Below are 13,821 nucleotides of genomic sequence, written 5' to 3'. Positions count from 1 at the left end.
CATTTTTTTAAAGAAAGTTGGCTACTGTCCATTGGAAGCCTATCTAGTGAGAAATGTTCTGTAAGGCAGACTTTTCATAAGTTTTGGCTTGGGAACATGCGCGGGTGGCTGGAGTCACACACACAGGTACAAACACACACATAACATACACACTGTAGACATGTACACCTGGATTGTGTGTTGTAGTAGAGTAGTGGCCGGTGGGCACACACTTAATGCATTGTAAAATCTGTGTAAAATGTATTTACAAATTGTATTATAAGGTATATTACTGCCTTCATTTTTTCTTGACCCCAGGAAGAGTAGCTTCTGCCATGGAAGCAGCTAATGGGGATCCATAATAAATACAAATACAAACTCCTTGTCACTCATTGTTGGCAATGCTATTCCATAAGGAGTTGGAAAAAGAGCACAAATGGCCGAAATACAGCGTATTTCACCACTACGGCCTATTTATTGCCTTACCTCCCTAATCTTACCTCATTTGCACAAACTGTATATACATTTTTTCTATAGTGTTATTGACAGTACGTTTGTTTATTCCATGTGTAATTCTGTGTTGTTGTTTGTGTCACACTGCTTTGCTTTATCTTGGCCAGGTCGCAGTTGTAAATGAGAACTTGTTCTCAACTGGCCTACCTGGTTAAATAAAGGTTCAATAAAATAAAATAAAAACAAAGAGACCGGCACCAAGGCTAGAATGGCTGCACATGAGATGGTCGCTGTCCACTGTCCTGTGGTGCTAAACTCCCGAATGCCGATTCCTTCGCTGTCCACTTTAGTGGTGCTGAATTGCTTATCGATGCTGTTGCAGCTTGTTTGTAACATCTGACCTTTTACTCTGTCCTGTGACAAAGTCACCACATAAGGATAGTCCTCAGCTTGGTTGGGTTGTACGAACATTGAAGTAGAGTAATTTACAGTCAATGAGTTATTCATTCTCCATAGGTTGGTTTGTGATAACATAATTATATAGGTTGGGTTCTGTGTTTGCGGGAATGTTGAGGGACAGTTGTTCAATTGGTTGAAGTGTGGGAATATTGAAAGAGCATCGCTAGTCACTATATCCAGGTGTGCTTATGGAAATATTGAAGCATAGATTCAGATTATGTTGTAATTTTTTAAAATCCAAAACAAATAACATTTTTGATAAATGTTAATCTACTGCAGAACAGTATAGGCTATATAGTATATACGGCCGTGTCAGCAGGTTAGAGATGCAAGATGAGCGTAAAAAACTCACTGGTGCAGCACTCGCTGGAGCATTTTTCTTCCGACAAAGAGTACGCAGGCTCTCTCAAGTCATATTATAGGTCTGTCTACCCTATCCTCGCCCACCTTACTGGAGCACAACACCATAAAGATAATGTATGCATCACTCAAATTCGGAAACATCTGTAACCATACCTATTCCTTCTGAATAACAAAGAGGGAGACATCGCGTTTATTTTCTAGACCTAGTTCCGATATTTTTGTGTGTTTTGTTGAAAATGAACTGTGGGATTTCCGCAATATGTGCCAAGCTTCTGCTGCAACATGTCAAAGGCAAAGCGATGAATGCGTGGCTGTTGCTAGCTCTTCTCGGAGTCTGGTAAGTTTGCACTGGACTAGTGGTGATATGAATGACCGATGAGCTTTCGGTGGTTCTGAATTAGGGCAGTAGGCGACAAGACGTCCGTTTATGGTACTAAATAAGGGTAAAAGGGGTTGAAGATCATACTGAATGTGTTGATTAGCTGCTACCCGTAGCATTGTGCCGAAGGATTCGTGCGCGGTTGTCAACACAATCCCGACCAAATCTATAAAATGTCTTACAATATTGTTATGTTAGACGCATATAACTGCAAAACCTAGTGTAGCCTAATTTGTTTAGCGTAAAGAATGCCAAGTGTAATAGCCTACCCTTGACTATAGCCTGTAGGGAGTATATACTATTCCGTAATTTCAGCGGGCAATGTCAATTAAATAAGAGGGACAACCTTGAGCAAAACCAAGGCTACTGCAGATTATCGTTTTCATTCTAAACGAATCGCGCAATACTCGTTCAGAAATATTTTTCAAGCAGCAAACATTAAGTATTCTAAGCCTCGGCACCATAATTCCCACCTCCTGCCAACACTTCCAAAAATATAATGATTAAGCTTAGTGTATAAAATGTTAGATACTGTACACTTTGCTTAATAAGTTTCATGTTGGCTATATTCTTGCCTATAGAGCAGATTTCACATAGGCCTATGCGGCAAAAAGGACCTTAATCGGAGTCTTCATGGCAATATCAGCTGTCACTTCAAGAGCAAGACATATGATTTATAAGTTTGAACCTTAAATTTAATTGACTAATACCACAAATTGACCAATATATATCTGTGGGCCATAAACTAATTACCAAATCAAGGTAAAAAAAAAGTTAGCTGTGAAGTTAGAATGAATTACTATTAGGCTATGTCACTACAGTTGGTTCTGTTCCTTGTATTGATAACCACCATGAACCTTCATATTTTTGTCATAAACTTATCTGTCACCTTGTAGTAGATTGGTTCTGCCCCTACAATATAGTTAACATCAGAATTGCATGGCTTTGATCAGCACAGTATATTAGTCCTTCATGCTTCATGCTGAGGGTTGGGGTTTTCCGTTGTGCCCAATAGTAGTGAGCTATATTGACTCAACTTACTCACTGTTTTCCAATACAAAGACCCTGACCACTGACTTACTGATCCCTTGGCTTTCCATGAGTATCCAGCCCCGCTTTCATCATCTCTTCTGGCAGCCAGCTAGAGGGGTAGTACCAAGTGCTGGTCTAGGATCAGTTCTGGGTGTTACAGTTCTGTTAAGGTGGCTCCAATCAATAGATCAATCAATAGGCCTGTAGCAGTTGTCACCAACCCTGGTCCTGTTCCAGGCCAGCAGCACAATTCAACTGGTGAAGGTTTCGATGAGCATTTGAATAGTTGAAGGTGTGTTAGTGCTGGGCTTGAATAAAAGTTTACACAACCAGTAACCCAGGACCACTGGGGTAGATTAAGCTGATCCTAGACCTGTGCTTTGGTTGTGACACTACAGTGTCTTGGTCACCGATTCTTGATCACCACAACATTCTTGCAGCCCTCAATAATATGCTTCCATACAATTTGCTTAATTGTAGTGTTGTGATATATTTGTGAGTTTACAAAAAAAAATATGTGGTATAAATCCATAAAAAATTCGAAGTCATTATTTGACAGATTTAAATGATGTATTATATGATAGAATTTATTGAGAGTTAGCTCAAGTTGCCTTTTCTAACTCTCAGCCACCTCTTATCATCTAAAAGGGCCCACTTGCTTCTAATGGACTATCAGTAGAGTAGGGTTATGGACATTTAGTGCTTTTAGGTTGTTTAACATTGCGGGGTATGGATACTCAGTGTTATTGGGATTGTGAACCATTATTGTAGAGATTACAGATTCAGTGGCACTGAACAAGTGGGTCTGGCCATATCGATTCTGTTTAAAGGCAGTTGTGCATTAGCATCTGGGAGGGACTGCTGAATGGCCTGGGCGAGGTGCCAAGTCCTCAGGTCTCTTAACGGTATTGGATACATGTTAATTAACACGAAATAACAGTAGCTGGGCTTGGTATTACCGGAGCACTTGCTTATTTGTGACTGCCAGATACAGTGGCACAGTTACAGGGCGGATGGAATGGGATGTACAATTCCCAGATCTACCTCTATAGCTTCTCCCTGAATCAAACCCAAGACTCTACTGTAAGCTTCAAAGTGTGGTCTTTGGCCTTCTTTATAAAAAAAAAAACATTTTTAGAGAAGCTGTACATCTGGACAGACTGACGCCTTTTCCCCTATAACGCGCCTTAATGACACTGGTCTGAATTCCAGTAAGTTTGTGTCTTGTAAACCCTCAACCTTTAGCCCCAAACTACCCCAGATTCTTATCCAGCTCTTCTGCCAAAACACCTGCCTTAATGGATTGCTTAGTAGTCATTCCAGTGTTCCATCTGCAGAACCAAACTGTCTCTCTATATATATCTCTCCCTCCCTCCCTCTGAATCATTTTCTCTCTCTCCTCTCTTCGCAGTGTGGCGTCATTTGGGCCCAGTACAAAGGAGGATGAGGACTATGAAGACGTCCCCATAAATAAGACCTGGGTTTTATCGCCTAAGGTCTATGAGAGCGATGTCACCTTGATCTTAAATAGATTGCTGCAGGGCTATGACAACAAACTCCGACCTGACATTGGAGGCAAGTCCCATTGGGCTCACACTGGTTGAATCAACGTTGTTTCAATGTCATTTCATTGAAAAGACATTGAACCAACGTGGAATAGACGTTGAATTGACATCTGTACCCAGTGGGGTAGTTCTACAGCAGCCAGTGGGAATCTGCTTTGTTTTAAACATTTTAGTTCCCCATTAATTATGTACGCTTGTGATAGATCATCATTAACTTACTCAGCATTGTTTAGCACTTACCAGTCATTTTCAGAGTGTTTATAATTGTAGAATAAGTTGTGTCTGCATGCATATCTCAAACTCAGGACTCAGCCCATTGCCTGTTTATTACTCCTTCCTAAAATATCCCTCCAAAGCAATGACGTAACTGTGCTGTGTGCAGGCCAATGTGAATATATTTTTAAGCAGATTGATTACACACAGTGGATAGAATGCAACTGAGCCAAATCACGATTGATCGCAAGGCTCTGGGTCATTGTTAGGAGTTCAGTTTATTCGATTGTTGTGTACACTGACGGAGGATACAAATGGTTTGCAAAAAAATTATTATTATACTTCTAAGCATAGTAGCCTAAAGTTGTTTGGTTAGTTTGAGATTGTGGACTGTATAGCCTACTGTGTATAGCAGCATGGAAGCAGTAAGAATGTGGTTCTTTCTTTCACCTCGTACATACTTGCATTATTTGAGAGCCCCTGGTAGGCTATACTGTAGAGATAGGTTACATTCATAAAGGTGAAAGGTGTTGTGTTTTTTGTTTCAGTAAGGCCCACAGTGATTGAGACAGCGGTGTATGTCAACAGCATCGGACCAGTCGATCCTATTAACATGGTGAGTCTGGTGGCCTGGGGTGGTCTAGCTGTCTTAGCCGCTGCCTCTGGAGCACATGTAAGATGTACAGCTGTAAGCATGGGTTTGAATCCAGCACACTTTCAGCAGTCACTGTCTTACCTTTCACCTCTACCTCTCTTTATACATACAAAACATACAAAATACGTAAAATAATATATACAGTACCAGCCAAAAGTTTGGACACACCTACTCATTCCAGGTTAAGAATGTGGTACATCATGACAAAGGGGGCTACTTTGAAGAATCTCAAAGATATTTTGATTTGTGTAACACTTCTCTGGTTACTACATGATTCCATATGTGTTATTTCATAGTTTTGATGTCTTCGCTATACAATGTAGAAAATAGTAAAAATAAAGAAAAACCATTGAATGAGTACGTGTGTTCAAACTTTTGACTGGTACTGTATATAGAAAAGAAACATGGTAAGTCCTGTCTTGTCATGTACTACATTGATGCTCTTTGTTGAAACAGAAAGAAAACAGGAGAGCAACAATCTAATACAATGCCCAGAACATAATCATGGCAGTGGCACAATACACTGGCGTACAATAACTGTTCCATGGCAAGGTTAACCCATGTGTCCATCTTGTTTCAGGAGTACACCATAGACATCTTCTTTGCCCAGACGTGGTATGACAGTCGCCTTAAGTTCAACAGCTCCATGAAAGTCCTGATGCTCAACAGTAACATGGTGGGAAAGATCTGGATTCCTGACACCTTCTTCCGGAATTCTAGAAAGTCTGACGCCCACTGGATCACCACTCCGAACCGTCTGCTGCGACTGTGGAACAATGGGAGAGTGATGTACACGCTGAGGTAGGAGGATGACGGCTGCCATTCTTTGTTTTTCCAGGACTCTGTGTTTAGTACTCGTGGTATGTGCAGCTCTAGTTTGTGCATCTGTACTTTTGTCTTGTAGCCCTCTTTTAGGCACCCGCTATTTGTCGAAGCATGATCTTGAAGCATTTGTTATTTTTCCCTAGCATTTGTTTAAATAAAAGAGAGGGAAACACTTTGTTTGTAATTGTTACGATCAAGCCTGTTTGGGGGAAAAAACACATTACAAAATCAATGTAACACATCATTAACTTTTCTCTGTCACAATTCTGTTTTTGTCAGGTTGACTATTAATGCGGAATGCTACCTTAAGCTGCATAACTTTCCTATGGATGAGCACTCGTGTCCGCTGGAGTTTTCGAGCTGTAGGTGTTTAAACACTCTCCCCGTTTTGATCCGTCATTTCGACTTCAGCTTCAGTAGCCAGCCCAGAGAGGGCGTCAGAGCGGGCCAGCATTAGGAGCTGAGCCCCAGCCCCACACAAGCCCATCTGCTTGAGGCTGTCCCTTCAGCCTGTATGATCTATCATCTGCTCCACCGGGGAAGAAAGGAGGTCACAAAGTACCATTCTCTGACAGACTAATGAATTATGCAGCGCCCCCAAACTGATTCATGCTCTGTCTGTGTCATTCTCCATCCGTCCTGCATTGTGCTTCAGCTTCTCATGTCTTGTTGTCATGATCTTAACCCCCACACACCCTGTCGAGCGCTACAGTGTAAACTGGAAGGGCATCCCATGGTTAGAGGAAAGATGTGTACCATCCTGAATGCTCCCCTGCTTGGCCATATAGTATGCCTCTGTGGTGTACTGAGATGCACTGTTGTGTTCTGGATTGTGGAATCTACAAGGCTGGACATTGAGCGGTTCCTAATTTTACATGTGTGTGTTTGTGTGTGTTCAACCGTGCACCCTTCTAGATGGCTATCCTAAAAATGAGATTCTGTACCGTTGGCAAAAGCGTTCTGTGGAAGTGGCCGACCAAAGGTACTGGAGACTCTACCAGTTTGCGTTCGTCGGTTTACGAAACACATCAGATGTGGCGCATACACAGTCAGGTAATGGATGACATGCATCCTTTTAGAAACTGCACTCTTACCTCTAGTTTTTAAGTTTTACAAAATTATGCAAAACATTTTCACTTCTTTTATATGTGTGTATGATTCTCTTTTGAATGTCTAGGTGAATATGTCATCTTGACAATCTTTTTTGACCTGAGTCGGCGAATGGGCTACTTCACTATTCAGACGTACATCCCCTGCAGCATGATTGTGGTGCTGTCATGGGTCTCTTTCTGGATCAATAAAGATGCTGTCCCTGCCAGAACCTCTTTAGGTATGATTAAACCTCAGTAGTTCCTTACACCCCTTTATAACGGACAAAAAAACAGCTTTTCCAATGGCTAGTGTCAGGTGAACACACAAATTCAGCTCAACCAGCGAAATCATTAAACTGGCTTTGTGACTTCCTGTGCAGGAATCACCACGGTGCTTACCATGACAACGCTGAGCACCATCTCCAGGAAGTCGCTTCCCAAGGTATCCTATGTGACAGCTATGGACCTGTTTGTGTCTGTCTGCTTCATCTTCACGTTTGCTGCTCTGATGGAATATGGGACTCTACACTACTTCACCAGCAACAGGCAGAGCAAGAAGGATACGGACAAAAAACCACAGGTAGTGACACCACTGTTGCGTCCCAGTAGCTTCTGCTATTTAATTTGAAGATGTACATTTTTTTATGGGAATATACAATTTGTACAGTTTTAAAATCAAGGCAAGTAATCAAATTACAGCAATGTAAATAGGAGATTTCAATGAGTTGTGTGAACACTCACATACCATTACTTAGTAATCAACTATGAAATAGTGCATAACAGCATATAACCTTGACAATGAGTCAATCTGCATACATCAGCTACACAAATGGAGGAAGAAAGGAAGCTGCAGTAGCTCCGTTCTCTGACATGAACATTAACAACTGGGACTGAGAAGCAGTGACATTGAGCAGAGAAAAGGAAATCCCTGTAAGCTACATACAAATGGCAACGTCGTCTCTTACAAATAGCAAACGGCATGAAATGCAGTGAAATGCAGTGAAAAAGGCCTATGCCAATTTCCTACTGAGGAGAGACTGTATGCCTTTTTATTGACTAAATATGGCTGAACAACTCTGCTCTTCCTAGCATATTCCCACAGCCACCGTGATGAATTTGAATGTGATATATTGCATTTATAATATACATCTATGATCTTCATCTCTCATTTACCACAAATGGCATCCAATATGTGGGATAACGCTCACCACACAAGTGTTGTCAGCTACAGTGCCTTCGGAAAGTATTCAGACCCCTTGACTTTTCCCCCCACATTCTGTTACGTTACAGCCTTATTCTAAAATTGATTAAATAAAACAATTTCTTCAGTAATCTACACACAATACCTCATAATAACAAAGTGAAAACATGTTGTTAGAAATTGTTGCAAATTTATTAAAAATAAAAAACAGAAATACCTTATTTACATAAGTATTCAGACACTTTGCTATGAGACTCGAAGTTGAGATCAGCTGGATCCTGTTTCCATTGATCATCCTTGAGATGTTTCTACAACTTGATTGGTGTCCACCTGTGGTAAATTCAATTGATTGGACATGATTTGGAACCACCAAGTTTCAAGTTCCTCGGCGTACACATCACGGACAAACTGAAATGGTCCACCCACACAGACAGGGTGTTGAACAAGGCGCAACAGCCCTCTTCAACCTCAGGAGGCTGAAGAAATTTGGCTTGTCACCGAAAACACTCAACAAACTTTTACAGATGCACAATCGAGAGCATCCTGTCGGGCTGTATCACCACCTGGTACGGCAACTGCTCCGCCCACAACCGTAAGGCTCTGCAAAGGGTAGTGAGGTCTGCACAATGCATCACCGGGGGCAAACTACCTGCCCTCCAGGACACCTACACCACCCGATGTCACAGGAAGGCCAAAAAGATCATCAAGGACAACAACCACCCAAGCCACTGCCTGTTCACCCCGCTATCATCCAGAAGGCGAGGTCAGTACAGGTGCATCAAAGCTGGGACCGAGAGACTGAAAAACAGCTTCTATCTCAAGGCCATCAGACTGTTAAACAGCCATCACTAACATTGAGTGGCTGCTGCCAACATATTGCCTCAAATCTCTAGCCACTTTAATAATTAAAAATTGGATGTAATAAATGTATCACTAGTCACTTTAAACAATGCCACTTTATATAATGTTTACATACCCTACATTACTCATCTCATATGTATATACTGTACTCTATACCATCTACTGCATCTTGCCTATGCTGCACGGCCATCGCCCATCCATATATTTATATGTACATATTCTTATTCATTCCTTTACACTTGTGTGTAAAAGGTAGTTGTGAAATTGTTAGATTACTTGTTAGATATTACTGCATGGTCGGAACTAGAAGCACCAGCATTTCGCTACACTCGCATTAACATCTGCTAACCATGTGTATGTGACCAATAAAATTTAATTTGATAGGATTTGGAAAGGCACACACCTGTCTACATAAGGTCCCACAGGTGATAGTGCATGTCAGAGCAAAAAAACAAGCCACGAGGTCGAAGGAATTGTCCGTAGAGTCATGAAACAGGATTGTGTCAAGGCAAAGATCTGAAACATTTCTGCAGCATTGAAGGTCCCCAAGAACACAATGGCCTCCACCATTCATAAATGGAAGAAGTTTGGAACCACCAAGACTCTTCCTAGAGCTGGCCGCCCGGCCAAACTGAGCAAGAAGGGCCTTGGTCAGGTAGGTGACTAAGAACCCGATGGTCACTCTGACAGAGCTCTAGAGTTCCTCTGTGGAGATGGGAGAACCTTCCAGAAGGACAATCATCGCTGCAGCACTCCACCAATAATTTCTTCATAATAGAGTTTTTCATAATAGTGTGACCAGACGGAAGCCACTCTTCAGTAAAAGGCACATGACAGCCCGCTTAGAGTTTGCCAAAATGCACCTAAAGTACTCTCAGACCAGGGGAAACAACATTATCTGGTCTGAGGAAACCAAGATTGAACTCTTTGGTCTGAATGCCAAGCATCACGTCTGGAGGAAACCTGGCACCACTCCTACGGGTGCAGTGGGGATGTTTTTCAGCGGCAGGGACTGGGAGACTAGTCAGGATTGAGGGAAAGATGAACGGAGCAAATTACAGAGAGATCCTTGATGAATACCTGCTCCAGAGTGCTCAGGACCTCAGACTGGGGTGAAGGTTCACCATCCAACAGGACAACAACCCTAAGCACACAGCAAAGACAATGCATGAGTGACTTCGGGACAAGTCTCTGAATGTCCTTGAGTGGCCCAGCAAAAGCCTGGACTTGAACCTGATTGAACATTTCTTGAGAGACCTCAAAATAGCAGTGCAGCAACACTCCCCATCCAACCTGACAAAGCTTGAGAGGATCTGTAGAGATGAATGGGAGAAACTCCCCAAATACAGGTGTGCCAAGCGTATAGCGTTATACCCAAGAAGACTCAGTTCTGTAATCGCTGCCAGAGGTGCTTCAACAAAGTACTGAGTAAAGGGTCTGAATACTTTTGTAAATGTGATATTTCCATTTTTTTGTATTAATAAATTAGCAAACATTTCTAAAACACTGTTTTTGCTTTGTCATTGTGTGTATTGTGTGTAGATTGATGAGGGGGGGAAAACTAATTAATTTTAGAATAAGGCTGTAACTTAACAAAATGTGGAAAAAGTCAAGGTGTCTGAATACTTTCCGAAGGCACCATACAACTTAAAGTGAATGGTAAATAAAAATCTAATCTTGAAGTGTATTCCCAGAAAGATATGAATAACTCAACCCCAATTGTAATATTTACCTACAGAAATCCAGCAGCTTGGTGAACATTAGGCCAGGGACGTCACTGCTTCAGATGAATAACATCGCCCCCTACCAAGACGAGGACGATTACGCCTACGAGTGTCTGGATGGGAAGGACTGCACCAGCTTCTTCTGCTGCTTCGACGACTGTCGCTCCGGAGCATGGCGCGAAAACCGGATGCATGTCCGAGTTTCAAAGATCGATTCCTACTCACGAATATTCTTCCCCACTGCCTTCGGCCTTTTCAACCTGGTCTACTGGATTGGGTATCTGTACTTATAAATCTAGTCTAGCAAAGAGGAGCAATAGCCTTTTACTTCAGAGAAAACAGGTCAAACTATTTGTTTACTCTCTTTACTTGCTAGTCTTGGCACTGTTGAGGATAAGATGGAAGGGGGATAGGTGTGCTGCTTTGCAATTTAAAGCCAGGGTATGAATGGGTAAAATTGCTTCTTCTCACCAATATTTGAACAGCTCCCTATGTTTGTATCTGTACTATTTTTCTAGGTGATGGCTCACAGATGAAGGCAGCAGGGTCAGAACAGGGCGAGACTCCGGGTCATACCCACCAGCAATTGCATGATGTTTGGTTCCTAACCTCTATGGATTTAAGGAATTTTATAAAACGGGTTGTTTGGATGCTAGATGCTAGTTGGTTGAAAGCAGGGAGTTATTCATCACAATCCCTGGGAAATGCCTGTTAACAGTTTAATTTGAATTATCAATGCGCATCCACTGTCCCACAGTCCAGCCAGGTAATTTATAAAAATGTATAAACTCCCCTGGGAAAAAGTATGTAGACATTTTTTCCCCAAGCTACTAGGCTAGCATTTGGTTTGTAACAGTTAGGGTTTGTCTAGACTCTAAACCTTGCTGCCTGCCTCTCCGACCTGTGCAACAATGTTGTAGTTTATTTTGCGATCTGCACCGTGCCATAGAGAGAATGAACGTGATGAGTCAGACAGCTTCTCTGAGCTAGGCACATTAATTTATTAGGATCATTGTAATTGATATATAAAAACAAATGGCAAAAGATACAAAGGTAAAACAAACGGGAATGCAAAAAGTTTGCTGTCATTTCAGCTGCTTTAGGTGATTGTGTGTTAACTTTACTAGTAACTAGACTGCATGGCAACTTTTTTTTAGCTTAGAACGTTTGAAATGGGCGACCAGCTCGTTTGTCTAGCAACTTCAGAATCTCAGAACTAACAATTGGCTATTGCCTGGACTATATCCTCTGGTGGAAGGATGAAATAAAACAAATTTAATAATTCAAATAAAGTTTTTAATTAAAACGTAATTTCTCTTCAACATTTTTTAAATAAAAGTAATAAGGCCCTCGAACCTGGGAATTATCTTAAATAACACCCTCCTGATAGCTGTTTCCCCGGCCCGCCGCTCCACGTTGGGCCTTAGAACAGCCCTTCGTCGAAAACTATTCACACGATAATTTGCATGCCTTATTGCTTAATTGATACACAAAGGTTGTGTTTTACAACAGCCTGGTTTTGTAACCTGTAACTTATTCAAAATTGCAAAATCTATTTGAATATATAAATATACATAAAATAAAGTGTGCCTATGCGAAAAAAATAAGTAGGTCTACATTTCCCCCTTCAATAATTATATCTGACGTCATGTTTTCTGTGCCACACTTTTACTGTAAGCAAAATGAATACAACATTTCCACCAGAGATGATTCAACACAATTTATTTCCATACTTATTGAGGCAGTTCATGATTTGAGGTTTGAAATAATCATTAGGCATTATTTAGGCTTAGCTCCTGTATTGACACAAAGTCAATAAAGCAAGAAATTAATAGCATGTATTTTCATATTATTATATTCTAATAATACACATTATATCTCCTTCTTGATGTGATTACCCCAAATTGGCAGCTGTAAATAGCCTTCATCATTATCATATATAAAAGCAGCAAAAAAAGCAAGACAAGAAAATCTACTTTTCATTTGGCTACATTGAAACTAGAACATAGCTTTACATCCCTCCTCTAGGTCAATAACCAGAGGCGCATTGTGCTGCAATTGTATCAGATCTGATTAGCGATGCATACTTAATAAAGACATATTAGACTAATTTAAACCATATTTATAAAACATAGACTACCTGAATAATATTCATGCAGCTCCCAAACCCTTGACTTATTTTGCTTGACAAGGGCGCAGTACTTACACTTTATAAAATGTAGCTGTGGATATAATCTTCAAAGCATATTTTAGCTGAAGCAATGGCAGACATGAATACCTTTACTAATAACAGCGAGAAGGGTTACTACTTTTTTGATAAATAGAGCAAAACTCTTATAGTGCTTTATTCCACATAAAACCAAAGAAACTGTTGATAATGACTTTGTAGCATAAGTGTGTTTAATGTTACATTCAAGATCAATGTGATTCACAGAACCTCCATGTTTGGGCGATACTTAAGAGAAAAAGTCAAGAAGAATGAATAACCAAGCCTGAAATGGACCATACAAATTTGATTAACAACGTAGTTTGTTTATTAGTTTATGAGTGTTTCTTTCAACACCACATTGTGATTATATCCCAATGTTAGGTGTATTGTCGAGCTGAGAGACCATGTAGGCTGAAAGTCCAGTGATTAATGAGGGAAACATGACTTTAGTTTTAATTTGAGTTCATTTACATATGCAAGGTTACCCCATAGAGTTTGCCCACATCTGGTCCAAAAAATCTTTGATTTACTGTAAAGATAATATAGGTGAGGCAAGTTGGTTATAATGTGTTGTCATTACATGCAGTGAAGATGGGAGTAGTTCAATCACAAAGAAATTACGCTTTTTATGCTGACTCTTGTAGGATTCTCTCTCATTCATTTATCACAACTCCTTTGAAACTGCAGCTGTACTGTATAGAAACATGGTAAAATTGGAAATTCAGTCAATGAAAGTCAACAAGAGGAGTAAATGATGGAGATAAACCTTCTGAGCCTCGTTTATAGCCATATTAATAGTGTTGAATATCTTT

At 40.7% G+C, this 13,821-nt stretch overlaps 1 protein-coding gene across 1 annotated transcript; it reads left to right on the top strand.

The window, feature by feature from the left end:
- The first annotated feature begins 1,175 nt into the window (after positions 1-1,175).
- On the top strand, positions 1,176-13,518 carry gabrg1 (gamma-aminobutyric acid type A receptor subunit gamma1). The gene is made up of 9 exons (XM_055863430.1): positions 1,176-1,591; positions 4,077-4,240; positions 4,992-5,059; positions 5,679-5,899; positions 6,203-6,285; positions 6,839-6,976; positions 7,101-7,253; positions 7,395-7,594; positions 10,815-13,518. The coding sequence occupies exons 1-9, from the start codon at positions 1,491-1,493 to the stop codon at positions 11,091-11,093; spliced, it is 1,407 nt and encodes a 468-aa protein (XP_055719405.1). The 5' UTR covers positions 1,176-1,490; the 3' UTR covers positions 11,094-13,518.
- Positions 13,519-13,821: the final 303 nt, after the last annotated feature.

This window comes from Salvelinus fontinalis, chromosome 15 (genome assembly GCF_029448725.1).
Source record: "Salvelinus fontinalis isolate EN_2023a chromosome 15, ASM2944872v1, whole genome shotgun sequence".
In the NCBI taxonomy this organism is placed as follows: domain Eukaryota; kingdom Metazoa; phylum Chordata; class Actinopteri; order Salmoniformes; family Salmonidae; genus Salvelinus; species Salvelinus fontinalis.
This window is presented reverse-complemented; position numbering and strand designations above follow the sequence as displayed.